Source organism: Euleptes europaea, chromosome 20, assembly GCF_029931775.1.
Source record: "Euleptes europaea isolate rEulEur1 chromosome 20, rEulEur1.hap1, whole genome shotgun sequence".
Lineage (NCBI taxonomy): Eukaryota > Metazoa > Chordata > Lepidosauria > Squamata > Sphaerodactylidae > Euleptes > Euleptes europaea.
Window position 1 is genome coordinate 2,253,933 of NC_079331.1, and position 27,350 is coordinate 2,281,282.

General features: G+C 49.7%; 1 protein-coding gene across 1 annotated transcript; it reads right to left on the minus strand.

Moving 5' to 3' along the window:
• Window positions 1-1,188: 1,188 nt before the first annotated feature.
• Window positions 1,189-23,119, minus strand: KLF13 (KLF transcription factor 13). The gene is made up of 2 exons (XM_056865923.1): window positions 22,576-23,119; window positions 1,189-1,507 (listed from the first exon to the last, which is right to left on the minus strand). Exons 1-2 carry the CDS (start codon window positions 23,117-23,119, stop codon window positions 1,215-1,217), a joined length of 837 nt encoding a protein of 278 aa, XP_056721901.1. The 3' UTR covers window positions 1,189-1,214.
• Window positions 23,120-27,350: the final 4,231 nt, after the last annotated feature.

The window sequence follows — 27,350 nt, forward strand, 5'->3', positions numbered from 1 at the left end:
GCAGGTGAGTACCTCGATAAAGTTTCGATGAATTCAGACATACCGTTTCCCCAGTTTTGTTTTATTTTGTAAGTAAAAGCAGTTCAAGTCGATTTGGTTCTGCGCGCCTCACTCTTTTTGTTGGCCACGGGGCAGAGAAGCAGGGCAGGGACTCGGGGGATACGGGGGAACAATCCTCAAGGAAGGTCCCCTGTAAGAGCCTCCCCCCCCCGCCCATTTCAGCGGGGCTGAAACAGCGGAGCTTCCAGGAGGGTCAGAAGTCGTAATGCCTCGAAAACACGGTCCTACAATTGTGTTATTTAAATAATCTGTTCTTCAGTGTAAATACATTTCCCTCTATTTAAAAAAAACAATGATTAAGGCATCTCATTTGTTAAAAAAAGAATCTTACCAACCCACCCCCAAAGTTTTGTAAAATCCCCAACTTTGCAGACAGACTCTTTTGCAACAGGAAGCTGGTTTGGTAGAATCATCTCAGTATGAAATGGCATTCGGCAGTTAAGAATAATGAAATGAAACAGCATGGGGGGTGCCTTGTTAAGGTCTGATTTTTCCTCTCCCCCCTCCACATATATTGGTATCAAACTGTGAAACCAAATAGTATGAGCACAAAGTCCAGGACTGTTTTCCACCTCGGTGTGTGTGTGTGTTTGTGGGGGAACCCCTCAACGCAACTGGTCTGAGCGCAGATCGGGTTAGCAAGGGAGACTGCAGGCAGGTGTGTCTTCATTGTACTTACGGCGTTACATAAATACGTATCCCTGAGAAAGATGAAAAAAGGAGGGGTGGGGAAAACCCGACCCGGATAAATGAACTGTACAGGCATTCCTGTTGGGCAATCTCGTTCGACAAGATTTGCTTTGACACCTGAGCAAAAATCGTGGTTTTTTTTTTTTTAAGTATAAACTACCAACAGGAGTATCTTGTTAAGGCTTTAGAAGAGGGGGGGAAATCCTCCATTCCCCAGAAATATTGACCCAGCACAAGTTGCTGACAGAGAAGATGTATGAATTTAGTTCTGCTTGGCCATGGCGAAGATTTTCTGCTCGGGGATTGTAGAATCGCAGGCGACACACAGTATTTTAAAAAATGAAGCAAAAGAGGGTATGTTTTTTTCCTTTAAAAAAAAGCAGTGTACAATGCAAATGAAAAACTCCCAAAAATATATATATATAACCATAAGAGAAAAGTGCTGGCATCCAGTGCAGGCGGGTCTACGGCGAGCTTGCGGGGCTGATGGTGGGGCTGGAAGCATCTGAACGGCTGTAGTCACTCACGGAACCCGTCCGAGAGCTGCTGCCGCTCCTCCTCTTGAGCATGCTCGGGTGGAAGTTGGCGTGCCGGCGGGCATGCTTCGTCAGGTGGTCGCTGCGCATGAAGCGCTTCTCGCAGAGAGGGCAGCCGAACTTCTTCTCCCCAGTATGGGTGCGGAAGTGCCGCGCCAGCTCGTCGGAACGGGCAAACTTCTTGTTGCAGTCTTCCCAGCTGCATTCGAAAGGCTTCTCGCCTGTGGGGAGAGAGGGAAAGCAAGACATCTTGGTTGGTCGAGGGTTTCCAGCGTGGGGACGCCGTGGCGCTCACCACACATGCTGTCTGTGAAATTTCCCACTAAGCCATACGTTTCACTTTTCTACTTTCACCAAAGGAGCCAGTTTCAGGCTTTCTACGTTAAGGGGACCTTTTCAGTGTTGACTAGAAGAAGAAGAGTTGCTTTTATATGCCAACTTTCTTTGCCACTTAAGGCATAGAATCATAGAGTTGGAAGGGACCACCAGGGCCATCTAGTCCCACCCCCTGCACAATGCATGAAATTCACAACTATCTCCCCCCACAACCCCAGTGACCCCTACTCCATGCCCAGAAGATGGCCAAGGTGCCCTCCCTCTCATGAACTGCCTAAGTTCATAGAATCAGCACTGCTGACAGATGGCCATCTAACCTCTGCTTAAAAACCTCCAGGGAAGGAGAGCTCACCACTTCCCGAGGAAGCCTGTTCCACTGAGGAACCCGCTCTAACTGTTAGGAAATTCTTCCTAATGTTTAGCTGGAAACTCTTTTGATTTAATTTCAACCCGTTAGTTCTGGTCCGACTTTCCGGGGCAACAGAAAACAACTCGGCACCCTCCTCTATGTGACAGCCCTTCAAGTACTTGAAGATGTAGTCAATGCGAGTGTGTTCTTTAGTAAGCCTGCTTCTCATGATCAGTTTGGGAGTCAGAGCAAGAAGACAAATGAGACAGAACAATGAGGTTGTTGGCCCCATCCCCCCCCTCAAATTGTGTCACGCGGGTTCCTGTTAATACAACAAGCACCCTCCACTTTTAATCTAATCAGACCACAGAAGCAGAGGGACCACGTCAAACTTTAATAATGCTTAATGACTGAGGGAAGCAGTCTGGGTCACGTTCTCCCACCCTAGCAATGCCTGGACAATTAAATTAATGAATAGCCAGAATTACTCCTACGTGGCCACGGAGCTCCCACATCCTCCCTCATCTGAGCGTTCAGTTGTGACTCTCCCTCCCCTCGTCTCCATAAACTTGTGTGGTTTCTTGCTGTTGTCCTTTCCAGATATTGGGAGGGGAGAGGTATTGGAGTCCACGAGGGGACTCCCTCTGTTTTCTCTTTAGATGTGTTCTCAGCTACGCTTTGGTGAGTGCATCAGTAGGATTGCCAGCTCTGAGTTGGGAGATTCCTAGAGATCTGGGGTAAACTTTGACGAGGGCAGGGTTTGGGGAAGACAGGGATCTCAGTGAGGTATAATGCCAGAGAGTCTGGTCTCCAAAGCAGCCATTTTCTCCAGGGGAACTGGTCTCTATAGTCTGGTGATCACTTATACTTCTGGGAGATCTCCAGGTGCTCCCTGGAGGCTGACAGCCCTATCGCATCAGGCTAGTGAATGCCCATCAGTGAAACAGGTGAGACGTATGTGGAGGGTGCCTGAGAATAAAGAGGGTGTCACCGTGTCATGGCCTAAACCAGTTCTGGGGTCCCAGACACTGCAATTCAAGCTTGTTCCTTTTTGCATAGCCTTTTTGCATATACACCACAAGTAGGGGCACCAACCTCCAGGTAGTAGATGAAGATCTCCCGCTATTACAACTGATCTCCAGCCAATAGAGATCAGTTCCCCTGGAGAAAATGGACTCTATGGCATTGAACTCTTTGGCAACTGGACTCTATTGCGTTGAAGTCCCTCTCCTCAAACCCCACCCTCCTCAGGCTCCACCCCAAAAACCTCCCGCTGGTGGTTAAGAGGGACCTGACAACCCTAACCACAAGCAGTCCCCGCCCCACCTCAACGGTAAGGTCGAATAACCTCCATTGACCTTCCACAGCTCATTTGAGATACTTGATCCCGCAATGCCCCCCCCCGCCACTACTCTTTCAAATCCCTCCCATCAGATGGGGTGGGAGAGGACCTGATTCATGTCCTCTGGCGCTTAAGTGACCCTATGGAGGATGCAATGTGTCCTTAAAGGTAAAGGTCCCCTGCGCAAGCACCGGTTCATTCCTGACCCATGGGGTGACATCACATGACGTCACCATGGGGTGACGTTTACTAGGCAGACTTTGTTTTACGTGGTGGTTTGCCAGTGCCTTCCCTAGTCGTCTTCCCTTTACTCCTAGCAAGCTGGGTCCTCATTCTACCCACCTCAGAAGGATGGAAGGCTGAGTTGACCTTGAGCCGGATACCTGAAACCAACTTCCGCCGGGATCGAACTCAAGTCTTGAGCAGAGCTTGGACTGCAGTACTGCAGCTGACCGCTCTGCGCCACGGGGCTCTTAACATGCCCTTAGATTTGGTTTTTTTCCCTTGTGCGCAAAGCACATACGGTACAGCGATGGATAGGCTTAAACTTTTCCACTGGCTGCAGCTTCCAAGGGAGTGTCGGGCTTTCTCGCTCAGCTGCACCGCAGGCCCGTGGGAGCTTCTGATCGTTGTATTGACCGTGCTAATTGATAGGTTAGGATGTGTTTTCACAGCAGCCCTGAGTAGCAGTGGCTGTTTGCAAGGAGAGTGTTATTTCTGGAGGTGAAACTAATTGGGATGAGGGTAGGCTTGCCAACTGTGGGTTGGGACGTTCGTGGAGATTTGGGGGATTGGAACCTGGGGACGGGAAGGAGCTCAGCACGGGCGTGGGGCCACGGAGCCCGCCCTGCAAAGCTGTCGTGTTTCTCCAGGGGAAGAAGAAGAAGAAGAGAAGAAGAGTTGGTTTTTATATGCTGACTTTCTGTACCACTTGAGGAGACTCAAACCGGCTTAACAATCACCTTACCTTCCCCATCCCACAACAGACACCCTGTGAGGTAGGTGGGGCTGAGAGAGCTCTAACAGAGCTGTGACTAGCCCAAGGTCACCCAGCGGGTGTGGTGTGTAGGAGTGGGGAAACCAATCCAGTTCACCAGATCAGCCTCCGCCGCTCATGTGGAGGAGTAGGGGATCGAACCCGGTTCTCCAGATCAGAGTCCAGTGCTCCAGATCAGAGTCCAAACCACCGCTCTTAACCACTGCACCACGTTGGCTCTCCTGGGAGATCTCCAGGTAGCAGCTGGAGGTTGGCAAAACTTAAGTGAGGGGCAGGCAAAAATGCTTTCACGAAATTCTTTCATGAAGCTTTGCTCCGTGCATTCAGCTTTGCTTGGAGGGGGCGGGGAAGGCCTTGCCGACACTCAGGCTCTCCCGCCCCAGAAAACGGTGGGTGTGGTATTCCCAAGGGCGTGGGCGCATGGACATTTTTGAACGTGCATAATAGGTGCGAGGCCGTGCCCTTCTAGAAGACGCAACACGATGTTCAGGCGCCTCCCGGCAGGCAGCCTGCAAAGCCGGCCACATCAAACTCCGCGCAAACAAACTCTGGGACGAATCGACTGGGGAGGGCATTGATTGTACTTTCCAGGACCGCAGCAGCACCTGGCCCGGAGACGCCCTCCTTGCCTCTCAAGCCAGGGGTGGGGGAGGGCTGTGGTTTTCTGCGCAGGTGAGATCGTACGAAAGTGCCCCGTTACTGGCAGGAAAGAGAGCAATCGAGAGGAACGGAGAGCATAACAAGGTGTTGCGTCATAATTATTCGGGAACCAGCCATGTGGCAACAGCCTGAATGCTGCAGAAGTTTTACGTGGAGCTTGCCACCCAGGGACAGTTTGTGGCTAGTTTCAGAGGGTGGCTGTGTGCTGCTGGACTCCAATCTAGCTGTCCGTGTATAGATGTAGGTGTGGAAATGTGGTACTCCATGTTTTGTGGCTGGGGCAATGGAGTTCCTTTAGCAGGCCTAGGATTTATTCAGCCTGTGCCTCGATCTTTGCTGCCCCCCCCCAGTTGTCAGCTTGCCTTTTTTTTTTAATAAATGGTTGGATTTATGACACTTTCTTGCCAAGGCCCCATGATCAGGGCGTGGCCCCTCATGCAAGTCAACCTTCTTTGCCAACACCGGCTCAAATTTGCAAGAAGCCAAGGATGTGGCCGAACACACACGTTCCGTCAGTCTGAAGAGTATGTATTCAGTGCACACATTCATATTCGTACATTCCCCAGAGGGCTAAGTGCTTTCCATCTGCCCTGTTTCCTCCCTCCCTCCTTCCCTCCCTCCCTTTACACTCACAGAATTGAGGGTATTTATCACCCCCAATGACCTATTGCAGACAAGTAGACAATGCACATCTTGTGAATGGAATTCCCTATCAGACACCTCTGCGGTTGCACGGGAATCATAGAATCACAGAATCATAGAGTTGGAAGGGACCACCAGGGTCATCTAGTCCAACCCCCTGCACAATGCAAGAAATTCACAACTACCTCACAGAATCATAGAGTTGGAAGGGACCACCAGGGTCATCTAGTCCAACCCTCTGCACAATGCAGGAAATTCACAACTGCCTCCCCACACACCCCCAGTGACCCCCTACTCCATTCCCAGAAGATGGCCGAGATGCCCTCCCTCTCATCATCTGCTTAAGGTAATAGAATCAGCATTGCTGACAGATGGCCATCTAACCTCTTCTTAAAAACCTCCAGGGAAGGAGAGCTTACCACCTCTCAAGGAAGCCTGTTCCACTGAGGAACCGCTCTAACTGTTAGAAAATTCTTCCTAATGTCTAGACGGAAACTCTTTTGATTTAATATCCATCCGTTGGTTCTGGTCCGACCTTCTTGAGCAACAGAAAACAACTCGGCACCCTCCTCTACATGACAGCCCCTCAAGTACTTGAAGATGGTTATCCTATCCCCTGTCATTCTTCTCCTCTTCAGGCTAAACATACCCAACTCCTTCATCCTTTCCTCATAGGACTTGGTCTCCAGACCCCTCACCATCTTTGTTGCCCTCCACTGGACACCTTCTAGTTTATCAAGGTTGAAGGGGGGTTACTGCATCAGGAAAGAGCTGTAGTAACTCGCCCCTCCCCAAACACCTTCCTGTACTTTGTACGAGCTCAACATTTCTGATGTGCCAGTCTGTTTTAGATTCCCGTATATAATTTTATATTCTGCAGTGTGCATCTCCGAGCTGGAAAACTCTGCATTGGCATACATCAGTTATGATTTAAATCCTCTGTTATGCATGTTGTTGTTTTTATTTCTTTCGCGCATTAGTCATTATTCAACATGTTTTAATTAGGTGGATATCCCTCCAGGCATTCACATAATTGAAACAGATGTCAAAACCAGAGTAATAAACATCATCTTTAAAATTAGTAAAATAATTTCTCATACACATCTCTGTGGCAGTTTTTATTTCTGTCCACAGAGCATAAATAACGCTAAGCACAGACTCAACCGACATGTTACGTTTATGTTGGATCACCAAGAACTCTTTGTACCTGTGGCCATTGCTGAGAGGCAAAAGAGTTCATTCCAAAGCTGGTGAAGCAGCAAGCGTTGAATACATGAAGCTGCCTTCTACGGAATCAGACCCTCGGTCCATCAAAGTCAGTATTGTCTGCTCAGACCGGCAGCGGCTCTCCAGGGTCTCAGGCTGAGGTCTTTCACATCACCTCCTTGCCTAGTCCTTTTAACTGGAGATGCTGGGGATTGAACCTGGGACCTTCTGCATGTCAAGCAGATGCTCTACCACTGAGCCACGGCCAATCCCCTTGTACATCCTCAGAATGAAGGAAGAGGGAGAGAAAGGGAGGAAGAAAAAGGAAGACTCTTTGTCTCTGGAACAGGAGTCTTCATGATACTCCTGAGATTAGGGGTCCCCAACGTGGTGTGTCATGGCACCCGCTAATACCTTTCCGGGTACCCGTCAACTGTTTCTAGATAGTGGGCAGGGGCCAGGTGGCACTTTTGCCCAACAAGGCTTCTAATTGGCCAATGGAGATTCAGTTGCAGATTTTTAAAGATGTTGGTCTGGCAGCATCTTGCCACCACAGCACAAGAATCTTCAGCTAGGTGAATGAAGGGAATTGTGGTCAGCTGTATCTCCTGAGACCCTGGAGAGCAGCTGCCAGTCTGAGAAGGCAGTACTGACTTAGATGGAGCAAGGGTCCGGTTCAGTATAAGGCAGCTTCATGGGTTCATGTGTGTTTCTGGTGACCACACCGAATTTTCTTTCTGCAGAAGGCGAAGGCTGGGAGGGGGAGGAAGGCGGGAGGGAACCTTCCAAAGATAGATCGGGTACGTGATTTCTCCGGGTGGGGCTATGGCTTCCGTCTGACTGAGCAAAACCAAGAAATATTTTTAAACAAAGCATCTTTAAATAACCCTTGGCGTGGTTGGGGGAAAATGTTTCCACTTCTATCATCTTATGCGGGCACTTCCAACTGACCAAAAAGCCAAACCTCCAACCATCCACAAGGCGACCAAAGGCATGAAAGCTGCCGCTTCCGCCCTGTATAAAAGGTGCTTTCTTCTTTGCAGTGTGAGTAAACTAAACGAAATCAGAACTCGTGGCTGTCCGGTTTCCTGAAGCAGAAAGCAGCACTATTTTAAGTCCTATAATTTATTTATTCCTTGTAATGTTTTCATTTATCTTGACGTCGGGGTTTCTTTCCCTGCCCAAAAGTGGTTAAAGGCTGCCAGAGTCTTCAGAGCATACAAACGCCAACAGTTGTTTCATTTCAGCCTGATCTCCTTTTTAAAATAAGGCATTGGTGATATTATTTTTTTTACTCCGTCATTTGTGCCACCCTGGTGCTGGAAAGACAGCGTGGAATTGACCTTCTGCTTTTTCCATGAAAAATCTGAAAATGAAGCCCCCATGCTCCCCCCGTTCCTGAATTACTCATTTTCTCTGGCTGCTCTGCCTCCCGCCTCCTCTGCAAATGTTCATCTAAGTCATCTTGACATCAGTGGCTTTCCCCCCCAAAGGAATATTGTTACGTATTGGGTGACTCTTGAATTCTAACTTTCCTGCTCCAAATAAATGATCTAAGGGGATCTACTTCTATGGAAATTCCACCTCACCGCCCCTTCTCAAGCCTGGGGAACAGATTGCGACAGACAGTTCTGCAACCGTTTCCATTCTGATTCTTCTTAAGCTTTCTGCTGAATAGCGAACTGAAGCGCAGGGTGAGCCTTAAAAGCCTTGGAGAGGATTGATTTGAGGTGCTGAAAATGAAAATGCTGTTTCTGGAAAAGTCAAGGATCATAAAGTCGCAATAACTAGCAATTATGGGAGGGCCTGTGGCTCAGTGGTAGAGCCTCTGCTTGGCATGCAGAAGGTCCCAGGTTCAATCCCTGGCATCTCCAGTTAAAGGGACCAGGCAAGTAGGTGAGATGGGAAAGACCCCTGCCTGAGACCCTGGAGAGCCGCTGCCGGTCCGAGTAGACAGTACTGACTTTGATGGACCGAGGGTCTGATTCAGCATAAGGCAGCTTCATGTGTTCATTCGTTCAACCTCATGTTAAAATCTGGAGGGGCATTGCTTCCTGACTTGATGTGGGATTCGCCACCTTAAGCTTCTGCTTTTTTCTCTGTGGTGAGCCAAGACGTGGGCAGACAACTGTTTGTCAAGATCCACCTCTTAACGCCCCAGTGCGAGTAGCTGTAGCATCTTTGGCAGCGTTCTCTCCCCACCTCCGTGTGCTTCAGCTGCTCCCGCCTGTTTGCCAAGCTCGTGTTTCGTGCAGGAGAATGACTGGCACAGGTGCCCGGGGAAGAAAGAGCTGTGTGGGCTTTTTTTTCCACGGGGGAGGAAGGCGTTAAACAGCGCCTGCTTTGGCTTGTCCAGTGGGCAGAACCCATATCGTTGGCTCTCTCCAAACTTGCTCTGTTCAAAATGTCAACAATTAGGACCCTGGTGGCAGTCGCAGGTTTGGGGGATTCTGTATGGTTCCGGCACAAAGGCTACCACTACCCAGCGTGGTGTCGTGGTTAAGAGCGGTGGTTTGGAGTGGTGGACTCTGATCTGGAGAACCTCCCCTGGAGGTTTTTAAGCAGAGGCTGGATGGCCATCTGTCAGCAATGCTGATTCTATGAACTTAGGCAGTTCATGAGAGGGAGGGCACCTTGGCCATCTTCTGGGCATGGAGTAGGGGTCACTGGGTTGTGGGGGGAGGTAGTTGTGAATTTCCTGCATTGTGCAGGGGGTTGGACTAGATGACCCTGGTGGTCCCTTCCAACTCTATGATTCTATGATTGAACCGGGTTTGATTCCCCACTCCTCCACACGAAGCCTGCTGGGTGACCTTGGGCTAGTCACAGCTCTCTCAGCCTCACCTACCTCACAGGGTGTCTGTTGTGGGGAGGGGAAGGGAAGGCGACTGTAAGCCGGTTTGAGTCTCTCTCAAGTGGTAGAGAAAGTCGGCATATAAAAACCAACTTCTTCTTCTACCCAAAAAACAAAACAAAGAGAAACCCAAGTTTGTACAAGCAGTAGGGTTGCCAACCTCTAGGTGGTGCCTGGAGATCTCTCAGCATTACAGCTGATTCCCAGACTGTAGAGATCAGTTCCCCTGGGAAAACCCAGCTGCGCTGGAGGGTGGACTCTATGGCATTATACCCCACCAAGGTCTCCCCTCCCCAGGCTCCACCCCCTAAACCTCTGGGAATTTCCCAATCCAGAGCCGCCAACCCTAACATACAGCCAGTAGCTTCAGGATGCACTTTCAACAAGGTTGCTAACTACAGCTTGCGAGGGTGTTCCTGGCATTTTACAATCCCAAACCTTAAGCGTGAATAAGTTGGTTAATGGAAAAGTTATGCAGGCAGGCAGATCAAGCCAAAAGGGTGTCCCCGGTTCCTTTTTCACACATACCCATCAGGAGGGAGTGAGCCCTGCCAGGATGATGAAAACGGAACACCTCTACGACGAAGCTCTTAGCTGAGGAGCCAGCAAACACACCGTTTCCATTAACACCACGTCCTCCATGTTCTCCCTGGCAAAGCCCTGCAGCTTTTCATTTCGTTGAGGTTTGTGCCGAAGAACTTTACTGTGGATTGTGGCGAGGGGCTTCCTTCAGTTTTCTGCTCCCCTTCGTGGGAGAAGTTCTACAAGAAGATCTGGGGTGAAAGCCATGATATTAAGAAGATTTATATGTTGACTTGTGTTCACTGGCATGTTGTAGGGTTATACCAACCCCCTTTTTGGGGGGGATTCACAGCACACCTGCGTCTGACTCACCGTGAGTCCACGTGGGTAGAAATCCTACCCATGCAAAAAGGTTTTCATTGCAGGGTGTCCTTTGCCCGGACTAACCTGGGCCGACCCCTTTTAGCTTCTGAGATCGGACGAGATGGGGCTGGCCCGGGCCCTTCGGGTCAGGCCCCTCCTCACGGATGCTTCGACGTAAAAAACAAACAAAACCAAAATGGGGAACTGCACGCTTTGTACTCCCTTTTGTCTCCAAATTGCCAGCCCTGACGATACCAACCACAACTGCAAGACTGAACAGGGAACGCCAGGCCAGGAGTACCTGCAGGCTACATGTGGTTCAGTAAAGCAATCCAGGTGACTCAGCACCACCCCGAACACCGCGAGGGGAGGCAGGTGCGCTCTGGAGCGGCCAGACCTTTGGGTGCCAGCGAACACTCCCTCTGGCTCCAGATTAAGTTGTTCAGTCTGCTACTCGCAAATGAGAGTGCAAAAACCCATCTTGGGCCTGTACCACTGCAGGCACGCATGACTGAACGTCCCTCCGTGCGCGTAGAGAGCCGTCCTATCAAGCGGAAGGCTATGCGCAGAACCCTGCTCTTCAACACCTGTCATTTTTCTCTCTAAGGGGACGAAGGAGCAATCGGCTAAGTGAACTCCCTCCTGCCGTCTGAGCTAGAGACCCGGGTTCACCTCCTCCACTGCTGTTTGGGAAAATTAGGATACTGAACCCCATGCAAAGGGACTGTAGAAGAGAATTGTTCTTGGCCTGCGGCTACACCCAACATTTATAGCTAGGGTTGCCAACTTCCAGTTGAGGCCTAGAGATCTCCCAGAATTACTCTCCACAGAAGAAGAAGAAGAGGAAGAATAAGAAGGCTGGTTTTTAGAGGCACCTGGTTTTTAGAGGCACCTATTCACACTGTGTGAATAGAGTGCTGGACTTGATGGGCCTTGGTCTGATCCAGCAGGGCTTTTCTTACGTTCTTATATGCAAACTTTCCCTACCACTTAAGGGGGAATCAAACCGGCTTACAATCACCTGGTTCTGGTTCTGGTTCGACCTTCTGGGGCAACAGAAAACAACTCGACACCCTCCTCTCTATGACAGCCCTTCACGTACTTGAAGATGGTCATCATATCACCTCTCAGTTGCCCGTAGGATTTGCAAGGCACAGCTGCAAGACCCAGTGATCCCTCCTATCTGGCCCAGTGCAGGTGGGTGAAAAACCCTCCCTTCCTCCCTGTTCGCCCTGGATGGATCTGGTGACTTACAAGTTTGCAGCGTGTTTTGTTTTACCATATGGCACACAAAACAATCTGTTAACAACCCTGCTAGCCAATCGCTTCCCTTTGCACGCTTTATTGCACTTTCTGGGAAAGCGTCAGGTCCAGCGTTTGGCTAGAAACATACAGAAATAAAGAACACGGGCCCCAGCGTGTCGTTAGGGCTTGAGCAAATAAAGGAATGAATGGGAAATCAAACGTCAATGCTGCAGGAAGACTTTGTTTTCTGTAAAAGCACTGTAAAATGCTCGGCGTTTTGATTTACGCCGTGAAAACAGCAGCCATTCCTAAAGAGAGCCTCTATGTTCCAGAAGCAGCCTGTGCGCGTTGTTACGGTTGCCCGGATGAGCAGGCCAGCGCTAAATATACAAGCGGCAGGAAGGAGATCATTAATGTCCAGAACATAAATTCAGAGATCCCTGGGCCCTTTCACTTCATGGACTCCTGTAATCCCAGGGTTTGTTTAAAAGGGGTTGGGGGAGGCACGCCCATCGACCTGGACTAAGTATGCACGATCCTTTGATTCATGTTGTTAAGTGCTACTGAATACAGCTAACAGAAATATAACTTGTGTGTGGATCTGAACAGTGAGCCAGAGAAAATATTACAAAGATCCGCACCCCTCTGGAAAACTTAACATGAGCATGCATGGGATGGGTTTCCAGACTTTTGATTTAGAATCATAGAATCATAGAGTTGGACCACCAGGGTCATCTAGTCCAACCCCCTGCACAATGCAGGAATTTCACAACTACCTCCCCACCCCACACCCTCAGTGACCCCTACTCCATGCCCAGAAGATGGCCAAGGTGCCCTCCCTCTCATCATCTGCTTAAGGTCCTAGAATCAGCATTGGTAACAGATGGCCATCTAGCCTCTGCTTAAAAACCTCCAGGGAAGGAGAGCTTCCACACTGTTGGCCTTGTGGGTGGGGCTAGAGTAGGGTTGCCAACGCTGGGTTGGAAAATCCCTGGAGATTTCCAGCTGCGTCACTGCGTTAAGGGACGCTCTAGCGTTTCCCTGAAACTTGATGGTAAAAGCAGTAGAGTTTCAGGAAAGTGCTAGAACGTCCTGCAGCTTGATGGCATCGCTTCCAGTTATGCGGCCAGAAATGACATTGCAGGAGACTGCTCTGGTGAGTTTTCGCCTTCCTCAGTCTCTTGGGGATTGCTAGCCAAGGGCCAGCAGCCCTACCTTCATTTCAACAAAGTCAGTGTTCGACAACTGCCCCGTTGATTGTGTTCCTTAAAAGGGACAGGATGCCATGTGAGCTTTCTGCCTTGGGCACCCAGACTTCGGAGACCGGTACAGCTCCAGACAGCATTTCTCTGCAGAATTATATTGTTAAAAATTTCTAATTCCCCCCCAATCCCAAGTGGTTGTTCAAGACAAACTGCTGAAACGGCAAGCTTGGGAAAACACAGGATACGTTTGTCTGGCCCCAGAGCCTGCGCTAAACAACCCTCATTGTCTGCCTGCTGCCTGCTCACAATATACAGGAAGATAATGATCTCACCAGCCACATGAGCCCTCCTCACTGGCAAAAGCCAAAAAGGGTGAGGAGCGGGCGGCAAAAAACAGAACCCTACCCCGAGAGGAGATCTTGCAAGACGTCGCCGCTGAAACGGTCGACCTCCGTTGGGGCTGTGGTTTTTCTCCTCCCTCTCCCTCTTTTTTTTTGGCTCCGTCAGCAATATCTGACATCCAAACAGCTGATCCAGGATAATTTGGAGTGGAAAAGAGGGGGTGGGGGGAACCGACAGAGCGGAGGCTCGCTTGAAGTTATAAAACAGCTCTGAAGCACACTGCCAAGACAGACTCCTTCCAGGTTTCCAGGTTTGGACATGCTACAACTCCACAGCCAGACAAAGGAAGAATAAAGCTTTTGCGCTTTGAAATGTTCAAACTGGGCTTTCCCTGTGTCATTCACTGCTGTTTACTGGTTGTGTTTTTAAAATGCCGAGTTGGTGGCTGATTATTTCCCACCCAGGGTTCCTTAGATCTTGGCCCAGGACTGGCAGACAAAATTTCTCTAATCCCTTGCTCCAGAACCTTGCATTAGTACGTTTGCTTTCAGCCCTGGTGTATCTTTCCTGCAATGGCCCATGGCTCCATGTTTCCTGACAATATACTGGAACAATCTGGACTGAGAACTTCTTTGTATAGAGGAGGGTGCTGAGTTGTTTTCTGTTGCCCCAGAAGGTCCGACCAGAACCAACAGGTTGAAATTAAATCAAGAGTTTCCATCTAGACATTAGGAAGAATTTTCTAGCAGTTAGAGTGGTTCCTCGTGGAACGGGCTTCCTCGGGAGGTGGTAAGCGCTCCTTCCCTGGAGGTTTTTAAGAAGAGGCTAGATGGCCATCTGTCAGCAATGCTGATTCTATGACCCTAGGCAGACCATGAGAGGGAGGGCACCTTGACCATCTTCTGGGCATGGGGTAGGGGTCGCTGAGGGTGTGTGAGGGAGGTAGTTGTGAATTTCCTGCATTGTGCAGGGGGTTGGACTAGATGACCCTGGTGGTCCCTTTCAACTCTATGATTCTATGAGATTCTGCGGCAATATTCTGTGTATGTGGGGGGTGGGAATTCCCTACCACTAAATATTGGAACACCTTTGGAATACAACCCTTTAAGTTCTGCTGGGAAGTGGAAAACAAAGACTGTGGCCTTAACACGTTAACAGGACTAATTAGTCATTTGGCACATTACTCGTCATTATCTCCGGCGACTGTTGCCAAGGAACTGATACGAAGCCCTTTGGCTCATGATTGGGGTTGGAGTGGTGAATTGTGGGTGTCGGATAAATAGAGGCGTGGAGTCAGGAAAGCATGAATTAACTATTCTCGTGTCCAAGGGCTAATTCATTAAGACAACTGTAAATCGGAGCCCCTAAAAACAAGCAGAAGAAGAGTTGGTTTTTATATGTCAACTTTCTCTACCACTTAAGGGAGACTCAAACCGGCTTACAATCACCTTCCCTTCCCCTCCCCACAACAGACACCCTGTGAGGAAGGTGAGGCTGAGAGAGCTCGAAGAGAGCTGTGACTAGCCCAAGTTCACCCAGCGGGCTTCGTGCATAGGAGTGGGGAAAACAATCCAGTTCACCCGATTAGCCTCCGCCGCTCATGTGGAGGAGTGGGGAATCGAACCCGGTTCTCCAGATCAGACTCCACCGCTCCAAACCACTACACCACACTGGCTCTCGGGACTGTACACATAACTAAGATGTTCTAGGATTCTTCTAAAGTGTTATAAGATGGGAAAATGGAGTAAAAGTGGTTTGGGTGAAGGTGGTGATTTTCAGCAGGAAAGCGGGTACTTTACTGGCAATTTAATGAGAAGCCATCCCTTTTATGCTAGGAAGAAGGACGGTTCTAGGCTTCTTAAACTTCTCCGGTAGTTCAAGGCACAAAGTGGCCACTTTCTGTTTCAGGAAGCGCAAAAATGCTTTCCTGGGAAGAAGCATGTACCAAAGTTAACATTTCTGACTCTTCAAGAGCTGGGTCAGGCAATTTCCCACCCCTCACCCCCTTTAAAAAAGCAACGAGTTCCCAAGAATGCAGCAGTGCACGGATAGAAGAAAATTAAAACAATTAACAGTGAACCTCTCCCTCCCCCTTTGCCCTTCTGTAGGGCAAGCAGGGTCCTGAAAAGGTTAATGGCTTTCGCAGCCCCCCCACCCGCACCCGGGGCCAGTGCAACGGCCCTCTGATGCTGGAGGAGGAGAAGAATCCACGCACAGAGACATTCATTAACGTGGGGGCAACCGTCCACAGCCAAGTGTCCTGGAGATGAACGGCTGTGGTGCGCCGTTGCTCTGAACAGAGCTCTCCTGAATTTTGGTGGGGCTTGCCCTGGCAGGCTTCCTTGAGGATCCACCCTTCCCCTTTGGATGGCACCCAAGGGCCTCGCCTTCCCGGTGGGCAGGACCATCTGCAGGTGCACATGAAGGGACGGTTCCTGCTGACAGCCGGCACCCTGTTAAGGATGGAAGGGCCTTCATCCCAACCTGCCTTTCTGTCTTTGCAACTACTGAAATAGAGATAGTTTCAGAGTGTCGCCATGTCGGTCTGCGGCAGAACTACTAGGTTCGAGTCCAGCAGCGCCTTAGAGACCAACAAGATTTTCAGGGTGTCAGCCCTGACGTGGATGTCCCAGGCTAGCCCGATCGCATCAGATCTCAGAAGCTAAACAGGGTCAGCCATGGTCAGTGCTTGGATGGGAGACCACCAAGGAAATCCAGGGTTGCCATGCAGAGGCAGGCAGTGGCAAACCACCTCTGTTCGTCTTTCCCTGAATCCCTATGAGGTTGCCAGAAGTCAACTGTGACTTGATAGCACTTTCCTCCACAACCACCAAGCTTTCAAGAGTCAGAGCTCCCTTTGTCTGCATCTCTCGAGAGCTTCCATGGGATTAGCTGTGCTTGCATTTTTTGGTTGCCACCTGAGCTTACAAGTGTCAATCCGTCCGTGACACAGTTGCCCCTTCAGAAGGGTTGGGCTACCAGTGACACTCCAATACCGTATCAATACCCACCCCCACTGCAGCCTACGGACCTGAGCCGTGGGACTCAGGAAGAATTTTCTAACTTAGGAAGAATTTTCTAACAGTTCGAGCAGTTCCTCAGTGGAACAGGCTTCCTCGGGAGGTGGTGAGCTCTCCTTCGCTGGAGGTTTTAAAGAAGAGGCTAGATGATGAGAGGGAGGGCATCTTGGCCAACTTCTGGGCATGGAGTAGGGGGTGTGGGAAGGAGGTAGTTGTGAATTACCTGCATTGTGCAGGGGGTTGGACTAGATGACCCTGGTGGTCCCTTCCAACTCTATGATTCTATGACTCCTGTACGCAGGTGCTACAACCACACGGTGGAAACTTGGCCATGCCAAGCGATTCTTAGAATCGACTCTGAGATACTTTCTCCACTACAGAAAATGGCTGCTTTGGAGGGTGGACCTCCGTGGCATATCACCTTGCTGAGGTCCCTTTCCCTCCCCAAATCCTGCCCTCCCCTGGCTCCACCCCCAAATCTCCAGGAATTTCCCAGTTTGGAGGTGGCAACCCTAGTCCACATATAACATTTAAAGGCCTACCATCAACATTTATTTTTCATGCCCTGGCTCTCAGCCAATGACTTCCAGAATAAAAGCGACCGATAAATCGTCGATAACAAGATATCACCAAACACAATTAAAATCAAATCAAGTCTATTAATGAAACTGGCAAGCAGAAAACCCCGCAGACCGGGTTTAAAGAAACGTATACCGAGACAATCAAAACCAAACTGGCGCCTAAAATAAATGCCGGGGAAGGGACTTCCACAGTTGGGGGGTCACCACAGGAAAGGCCTTCTCAGGTGGATACCCATCTCAGCTCTAAAAATGTAGCAGGAGTTCCATAAAACAACGTGCCCCAGAACATGGGGATGAACTCATAGAGGCTCATCTATAGGGGGTCATATTTTGGAGGTGAGGTGGGGAAGAGATTGTACATTTGTGCCCCGCCCCCAAAGAAGAAACCCTGCATCCAGACAATTTGCGGGATTTCTATTAGGGTTGCCAGCCTCCAGGTGGAGTCTGGTGGTCTCCCGGAATTATAGCTGATCTCCAGAAAACAGAGATCAGTTCCCCTAGTGAAAATGGCTGCTTTGGAGGGTGGACTCTATGGCATTATTCCCTGCTGAGGTTCCTGCCCTCCCCAAATCCTGCCCTCCCCTGGCTCCACCCCCCCAAATCTCCAAGAATTTCTCAACCCATCCCTAATTTCTATGAACTTAGGCAGTTCATGAGAGGGAGGGCATCTTGGCCATCTTCTGGGCACTGGGTGTGTGGGGGGGAGGTAATTTGTGAATTTCCTGCATTGTGCAGAGGGTTGGACTAGATGACCCTGGTGGTCCCTTCCAACACTATGATTGTAGGATTTCTATTGTTTCACAGTCTGTATTCTGTGTTTGCTAATCACTCAGAAGGGCAAGGAGCTCTACAGGTCATTCAAGTATACCCCCATCTGAATTCTGTGGGCTTTGCATCCATAAGATCTAAAGACTGGGTGCTCCCACGGAATCGTGGCTTACAACCCCAGCCCTGGTCATGCTCCACTCAGCCACAAATCCCAGCTATGAAGCTTCTTCCTTTTCCTTGCGCATGAGTCAAGGCATCGTTGATCATTTTGCAGAGGAGGGGGGGAAGGATGCGCACGCGTCTCTAACAAGTACAAAGTGTACCTTCTGTCTGTGTCTCGTTGCAATCAGTCATTACATGATGCTCGGCTTCTAGCCTGAAGGGGCTGCTCTTAGCTTCCAACTGGTTTTATGGAACACCGTACAAGCTATTCCAGTCTAGCAGAACATGCGAGTAATCCTGTTCCTTCACAACTTTGTTCATGCTGGAATTCAGAAATGCCGGGGGCAGGGGGAGACCTTATTATTCAGGCCAAAGTTTGCCATTTCTTGCATTTGAAGTTCTTAGAACAGATTTCAGGAAGACTAAAACAGTAGACATTTGGGGTTGGCAATTGGCATTGTTACAGCTAAACAAATTAAGGTAAACGCCTAGATTACCATAAATTAGTGCTAAGTTTAATGTAAAAAAGGAAATTCCAGGCGCCAGAAGCTCTGTTCCAAGCCTTGGAACCATGGACGTAAAACAACCTCCAGCTCTTCCATCTGCGTTTTGAACAGATGTCTTTCCCGAAATTCGAGCTCACTCCTACGCAATGTACTCTTTTCTTTCCGTCTTTGAATTCCCTGTTACCCTTGCAACGTCCTGATGAAACTCTTTTACTGGTTCCTCTTTAAATGAGATTTAGAGCCACCCCTGAATTTCTCCCAAAGTAGAACTCGGCTTGATTTCAAACTTTTTCTGGGACGTGGGTTTCCAGGAGACGCTGAACTCGAATCTGCAGCCTACGAGCCGGAATCAAGCTGGTCATTCCTTCTGTCTTTCACATTACACATTGTGGATGTATTTTGGGTATGCTTGGTGTTTTTTTAGTCCCATTTTCTCACTGCTTCATTGAAGTTTTGTTGTTGTCTGTGTTTACTTGCTTACACAGTTCTATAACATTTAACACAGTTCTTGTATATGCAGATAAGCATACAGGAGAACAATACAGCAGGAATAGACTTCAAATTCCATGATGCAGTGTAAATATGAGCAAACTGGACACATGTGAAGGAAACTAGGAACTGTCTAACTAAGAAACATTGGCAATCTGTAGAGGATCAGTTATAATCCACTGGGCCAACCAATGTTTTCCTATTCCGGGCTAGAGTAAGGAGCGTTCCCCTAGGGAAGGATGTCATTCATCCCTGGGAAACTTGCACGTTAAAGCCATCCCATAAAAGCAACTTCAGATGGATCCATATGGCAGTCGTTACAATACAGCGAGCCATTCAGATACAGCAGCTCGACTTCCAGTTGGAACAGTAGTTGATATTTCATTGCAGCTAGGGTTGCCAACACACCTGGTTGGCCACAGTGTGAACAGACTGCTGGACTTGATGGACCTTGGTCTGATCCAGCAGGGCCTTTCTTATGTTCTTAGGTGGTAGCTGGAGATCTCCCGCTATTACAACTGATCTCCAGGAGACAGAGATCAGTTCACCTGAAGAAAATGGCTGCTTTGGAAGGTGGAACTCTATGGCGGTAATACCCCATTGAAGTCCCTCCCCTCTCCAAATTAACAAAGTAAATTGGTCTTTGGGAAAAACTTCACCCAACACACACATTTCTTTCTTTCTAATTGTCCTTCATGACACTGAAAGAGGATTAGAGATGTTGCTTCCCATTCAAAAAGTCCAGAAGGGAAGAATATTAATAACCCTTGGGATTACTAGAAACATTCCCCCCCTCTGCTAAACATTGGCAAGGACTGGTGTGGCTTGTTTGGGCTTCCTGGGAAACCTGAAAGAAAGGAGGGACATTAACCCCTCCCACTGCACTTTGTCATGGAGGATTTTGTAGAACGTGTTGATGGGTTGCCAGCCTCCCGGTGGGGCCTGGAGATCTCCCAGAATTACAACCGATCTCCAGACTACCAAGATCAGTGCTCCTTAGGGTTGCCAACCTCCAGGTGGTGGCTGGAGATCGCCTGCTATTACCACTGATCTTCAGGCGACAGATCAGTTCCCCTGGAGAAAATGGCCGCTGTGGCAATTGGACACAATAGGGGAGGGGACGTGGCTCAGTGATAGAGCCTTTGCTTGGCATGCAGAAGGTCCCAGGTTCAATCTCCGGCATCTCCAGTTAAAGTGCTCGTGGAGAAAATGGCAGCTTGAGAAGGCATACTCTATGGTATACCATCAATTTGAGGTGGAATTCCTCCCTCCCAAACTCCCCCCTTCCATGGGCACTGCCCCCAACTCTCTAGGAATTTCCTAAGCCAGAGCTGGCAACTCTACGTTTCAGCGCCTCGCACACAAAACAGGGAAATCTTTCCTCTTCTTGCCATCTTGGAAGTGTGTTTTGTTTTAACGTGCCTTGCGGGCCTCGCCTGCGGGGAAACGGTTAAACAAAGAAGCCCAAAGCCCTGGGGATCTTGCCACTCCTGCAGAAGAGACCCACGGCCACCTCTGAGTCCCACCTCGCCCGCCTCTGTTTGTTGCGCCCCCAGCCTGACGAAATCCTGCCGTCCAGGCGAAAGGAGGGACGCGGAGGGTTAAGATTTTTGAAATACTAATAACAAAGAGAGCGTGGCTGGGAGCCAGTGTCCCCGAACGACTCCTGAGTGACGTGGGCGGCCTCTTCCCTCCCTCTCCCCAGAGGATGAGCCGCCCAGCCCAGCTTCTCGGCATCAAAGAGAGGAGTTCCCCCCAACCCCCCCAGCCGCCTCCTCTGCTTAAATTTCCAGCCGGGTTTATGAGCTTAAAAATCCTTTTGTCTCCGCGTTTAAAAGGAAGCAAGGGAGAAGTTTGGGCAAGAGCAGAGCAGGGCGTGATTCGCCGATGCTTTGCCAAGTTCAAGTGGCAAGCGAGGGAACAAATATCCTCCACCAAACATGAAAGCTACGGCGAGGAAGGGGGGGGCGAAAGCCGCAATTTGAAGAATGCTTGCTTGGCAGTGACGCCCTTTCCACCCAAAGGGACTTACAGTACGTCTCAATAAAAATATTAGCATCAAGGCGCCAAGTTGTTGGAGACCCTGCCCTGAGGGAATATTGTACGTGCCGCGTACATTTTTCGGCACTCTCAAACCTTCTCACTTACACCAAGCAAAACCCTAATTCATTTGACGCACTGCGGCCAGGGGGGGCCCCAGAGAAGCAACCAGAAACGGCCTTTCTCTGTGCCAACGTGAAGGGCATCAGATCTGGGGCACAATTAAAGGTGGCAGAGCAGGCGACTTACAGAGCCCCTGGGGCCCCTGGAATTTTCCAGCACAACCCCCACTGATATGACTAGGAGCAGAACAAGAGCGCCGGTGTCCTCCCACACGATCTACGCGGATTGTGTCCAGCACCAGTGAGTTGAACGAGAATGCCCTGAGATGCTTCGGGGCCAGCCCTACAATCATTCAAGACTTATTACGCAAAATAATCCACACGAACAAATCCAGTTACCAGTCATTGGTTGTATAGACTGAAAAGCAGCCTCAAGGGCCTTTGCTGCTAGCACCCTGGCACCCTTAGCCATATTTTCCTTGATAAGAGTGAATTTGGATATGAGCCACAACCTTGATAGATGTTAAAAGGTGGCCATGCTATTTATACTTTCCAGTGTTAACATTTATTTAATGTGGTTAACACATTTCCAAGATTCTGTTTCTCCCTGCTGATGGAAGAAAAGAAACCGAGTTATTTGCCAGTGTATTTGGAAATCTCCGTATACGCTTTGGTTTCAGTAGAAGTTGCTCCCCATCTCATGTCCCTCCCACTTCTAAATGAGCTAGATTCAAGACAGATATGACGAAGGAAGGTTTGACTCTCGAAAGCTTCTAGCCAGAAAATCCTGTTGGTCTCTAAGGCGCTACTGGATTCGAATCTAGCTCTTCTACCGCAGACCAGCACGGCTGCCCTTTGAAAACCACTTATAAATGCATCTCTCTCCTTTGCATTTATTTAATTTCTAGGCTGCCTTTCAACCCCTGCTGACCTCAGGGCGGGTTAACAAGAACAAAGCAAATTGCACAAACGTAGCAGACCACACCAGAAGACGCCAACTGCAAACAGTGCCACAAGACCCGATAACCTCAACATGTTTGAGAACCTAGCTTGGTATAGAACGGGCAGCTACGCTGGCTTTAAGTCAGCGCTGGAAGCAGAGACACCAGAATAGTGCCCGGAAATAGGGCACTGGGCCAGGGGGCGGCAACAACCAAGTCAGAGACCGCGAGGAACAAGTAGCAATTGCTGTGTCCGTCACGAACGCGCTTGGCTGAATTACCTGTCCCAGCATCAAAATAAGTTACGAGGAATAGCTTTCACATTTGCCGTTTCAAAGGGTAGCCATGTCAGTCTACAGTAGAAGAGCTAGATTCGAGTCCAGTAGCACCTTAGAGACCGAAATGATTTGTGGGGGGAGGGTATGAGCTTCCATGAGTCAACGCTCCTGGGAGCTGGTCTATAAGGTGCTACTGGTCTATAAGGTGCTTTCTGGTCTATAAGGTGCTACTGGGGTCAAATCTAGCACATTTGCAGTTGCTACTTTAAGTTGTGCTACACCTCAGTTCTGTAAGCATGATATCCTAATGCTGCCCGGTTTGTCCCCCCCTACCCACAATGCTGCTCGAAGGAAGCCTTTGGGCCAGCCCGTAACTAACCTGTGTGGGTCCTTAGGTGAGCTTTCAGGTGGGAAGACTTGCCGTAAACCTTTTCGCACCCCTCATAGTGGCATTTGTGCTTTTTCTGAGGTAATTCCGGGTCAGGCCGGCATCGCCCTCTCTTGCTCCTTTGTTTAGGGCTCGGTGCGTTTGTCGCTGCCAAGCTGGTAGGTGTGGCCGCTTTCCCCCCTCCGCGTTTGCCGGCCGGCAAGATACTTTCTTCCCCAAACTTTTCGCAGGGAAGCAAAGGGTTTTGTTTCTCCCCTCTGTCGGCACTCTGTGGTTTCTCCGACTCAGGGGACGAAGGCTTTGGAACGTGCTGGTTTAGGTCCGCTAAAATGCTGGCCACCGCATAGACAGAGGCTCCACCGGCGTTGTCTTTTCCAGAGTCTTTCCCTTCACATTTCTTTTCCCGGGTTGGGATGGTGAGCGGCGAAGCCATCACCGCTGGTGGAAGGGTCGGTTCTCCCGTCGGACCGTGGATGATAGCCCGATTGGACATGGAGACGAGGCACTCTGCCGCAAAGTAGGCAGCGGTTGCCATTTTTCACACCTCTTCTGGGGCGTCAGTCAATGGCAATATTTCCTTTTAAATATTTCCTTTTTAAAAAAACACACACCCCCGCACGCACAAACACCTGTAGCTCTCCACTCACCACGCTTGCAAGCCTCACAGCGCCCAGAGAAGCACTTTGTTAGCAAGGGTCACGCCCAGTTTCTCTCTTTCTCAAGAGGAAAGGCATCCAGCGAAAGGCTTAAAGTGCGATGCAAAACCCCATCCGGAACAGCTTGTTGCTCAGGACAGAATTAACGACTGTCGTCTGCGATAACAAGCCAGCAGCCCTTCCAGCCTTCCCAGTCGCATGCTGACGGCAGAACCCAGCTTGTCCGCTATTGCGCCTCAGATTATTTCAGACCCCGGAGCACGGGGCGTGCGTGTGCGTGGCTCTGCCAAACATCTGGCCGTGATGTCACGGAGCAGCCGCATCCTGGGCCGGTCAGGTTAAGCAGCAGACGGAGACTTGAGCTGCTGCTGCTGCTGCCACCGAAGGAGACAGGCAGTGAGGCGGGCAGCAGCAGCCAGATTATGCAGACGGCGATGTGGCCGGGAGCCCGAGCTTGGCAGGAGCGTAAGAGCAAGTTAAATGAAAGGAAGGAACTGATTGGCCTGGCCTGGGCCAATCAAAACAGAAAGAGCCACACTTGCAAATTTCCATGCACTAATGAATTTCTCCCCCCCCCCCCTGCATGACCCAACAGAAGGCAAGACATTCAAGATAAGGATTTGGCTCCTTTTTATGCAAAGCAAAAATATATCCTTGGAGGAAAGAGGGCTGCCTCTTCTGTGCTAACTGCAGCGCAAGACGGCACCTGGTGCTTCTGAAAAGCACTCTGATGCCCGCATGCGTTGCCATGACTTATGACACAACTTACCGTGCAGCCGTTAAACTCTTGTTTGTTTTCGGACGCATTCCTTGGGCTGCGCCTCAACCACTCCAGGGCACAATACAGTAAACTATTTACTAGAAAGGAGGAATTTAACAGTCCTGGAGTTCTCTGAGCCCAACATTATTTGAAAGGCACCCTTAATGCCAGACCAGGAATACGCAACAGGGTGGTGGCATGCCAATTAACCCACTGCAAAATACTGGATTCTCTGAAGTGAGACATGAAAGAACAGTTTGAATCGCTTTGCTCTCTTTACCAAACCCTTCCAAATCTCTCAAAAGCATCCAGGTAAACCGTTGTATGCCCTGATCTGGTTAGCCGAGGCTAGCCCAATCTTGTCAGATCTCAGAAGCTAAGCAGGGTTGTCCTGATTTGTATTTGGATGGGAGACCACCAAGGCAGTCCAGGGTCGCTGAGCAGAGGCAGGCAATGGCCAAGTGCCTCTTAGGCTCTTGCCTTGAAAACCCTACGAGAGGTCGTCGTAAGTCTGCTTCAATTTGATGGCATTTATGTACATCTGTGACAAAGGGAGGCTTTGGTCTCCATGCCCTGCTTATCAGCCTTCTTGAGCATCTTGTTGACCATTGTGTGGAACAGGTTTCTAGACTAGCTAGACCTTTGGCCTGATCCAGCATGGCTGCTCTTATGTTCTGGGAGCCAGCATGGTGTAGTGGTTAAGAGCGGTAGTTTGGAGCAGTGGGCTCTGATCTGGAGAACCGGGTTTGATTCCCCACTCCTCCACAGGAGCGGCAGATGCTAATCTGGTGAACCGGGTTGGTTTCCCCACTCCTCCACATAAAGCTAGCTGGGTGACCTTGAGCTAGTCACAGCTCTCTTAGAGCTCTCTCAGCCCCACCTACCTCACAGGGTGTCGGTTGTGGGGAAGGGAAGGATGGACCATCCAGTCCTGCATCCTGTCTCACACAGTGGCCAACCAGTTCCTCTGGAGGTCCAACCACAGGGGCATAGAGGCCCAGGTTTTCCCAGATAAGACCATCGGAAGAGTCCTGCTGGATCAGACCTGTGAGTGGTCCATCTAGTCCAGCATCCTGTCTCACACAGTGGCCAACCAGTACCTGTGGAGGTCCAACATGAGGGTGTGAAGGCCGAGGCCTTCCTGTGATGTTGCCTCCTGGTGCTGGGATTCGAAAGTTTATTGCCTTTGAACGTGGAGATTCTGATTGGCCCCCAGATTTGTCACCGGAAGGGAAGAACAACACATTTGGACTCTTCAGACATGTTCACGCAATCCGCTGTTTCACATTAGCAAATTATTTTTTTTAAGTTATTGCTCTTTAACTGCAGTTCTGTTTACCCTGTCAGAGAAATGAAAAATGAGAAAGGAACAGGAAGACGAGCTGCCCTTTCAAGAAGGCCTGAAATGCAACGACATTTTTGTCGTGCTGAGAGAATGTGTAACCTGCCCTGCCTGTTTCGCAAAGTGACTCTGGTTTCCCAGGAATGTGTGGCTACTTTCGCTGTAGGAAGCAGAACCCAGAAGAATTCTGGGATTTCTGCACCTGATTTCAGGGAGCAGAACAAGGTTGTCAAGACGTGGTGTGAAGCAGTTGTGAGGCTCACACTTGCCGGAGCAGCTCCTGTTAGATCTGCTGCCGAATTCCGGCTAAAGCGAAAACCTGTGAAGAATTTTCAGCATGCCTCCAAACGTGGCGGTTCCCTTCTGATTGGCCCCCGTCTTTGTCACTGGAAGGGAAGAACAACCTATTTGGACTCTTCAGACATGTTCCCACAATCAGCTGTTTCACATTAGCTAGCGTGGTGTAGTGGTTAAGAGCGGTGGTTTGGAGCAGTGGGCTCTGACCTGGAGAACTGGGTTTGATTCCCCGCTCCTTCACATGAGCGGCAGAGGCTAATCTGGTGAGCTGGATTTGTTTCCCCGCTCCTACACACGAGACCAGCTGGGTGACCTTGGGCTAGTCACAGTTCTCTTAGAGCTCTCTCAGCCCCACCTACCTCACAGGGTGTGGGGAGGGGAAGGGAAGGAGATTGTAAGCTGGTTTGATTCTTCCTTAAGTGGTAGAGAAAGTCGGCATATAAAAACCAACTCTTCTTCTTTTTCTGAATTTCACATAACATGAGATTTTTTAAAAACTTTACTGCGAAGGTTTCTGCGTGTGACAAACATCTGCATAATGTTGAAGGAAGCACAAAACCCCCCAGAATTTTGATTAGCAAAATCCCCCCAGGGTGTCTGTGGGATTGCACACGTCACTGACCTGTACAGGGCTAGCAATTACCATTCGCTTGCATCACTGTTCAGGGAGAAGGATACATCCTCAGAGAAATGGTGTGTGTGTGTGGGGTGGGGGAAGGGATTCTGTTGATCTCAATACACTGTGCTACCCTGGCGCCCTTCGGAAAGATCGCCCGTCCCTTTCAGTTTCTCCCAGGTTGCCACACACAATGTCCCTGCTTCCTAACACACCCTTCCCTAATGCCACACCTGCGAACGAACCTCTTGATTTTGTAACTCCCAACTGCATGCCATTATTGTCATGTGCCTCACTGTTTTCCACCTCGCTGTGCCTTGCCCTGCCCCATAATTGGCCAGAGAGTAGAATGTTAATCGGAACCGCTGTGCAGTCTAACTTGTAGAGTGTGGGGGCTGAGGACAAAAAGGAGGGAAGGCATCTTGGCCATCTTCTGGTCACTGGGGGTGTCGGGTGGGGAGGTAGTTGTCAGTGTCCTGCATTGTGCAGGGGGTTGGACTAGATGACCCTCGTGGTCCCTTCCAACTCTATAATTCTATGATTCTATGACTCCGCCCCCAAACTCATCATCAGCCTCCCGGTCTTTCAGGGGCTGCCATTTTTTTCCGCCTCACCCCCCCCCCAAATCTCTAAAGTGGGCATCATCATAATGTCTTGTTCCATGGAGCTGTTGTGAGGATGAATTAGATAATGTACAAAAGAGGGTAAATATTTTGTGGTAGAAATTGTTGGAGAGGTGGAGGAGAGAACCTGACTGGCCCAGGCTAGCCCAATCTCATCAGATCTGGGAAGCTAAGCTGGGATGTGTGTGTGTTAAGTGCCGTCAAGTCGCTTCCGACTCATTGCAACCCTATGAATCAACATCCTCCAAAATGTCCAATTTTTGACAGCCTTGCTCAGGTCTTGCAAATTGAGGGCTGTGACTTCCTTTATAGACTCAATCAAGACCTCATCCCAAGACCCTGGAAAGCCGCTGCCGGTCTGAGTAGACAATACTGACTTTGATGGACTGAGGGTCTGATTCAGCATAAGGCAGCTTCATGTGTTTATGTGTTCATCTATACCAGGGGTCCCCAGTGTGGTGCCCACGATCGC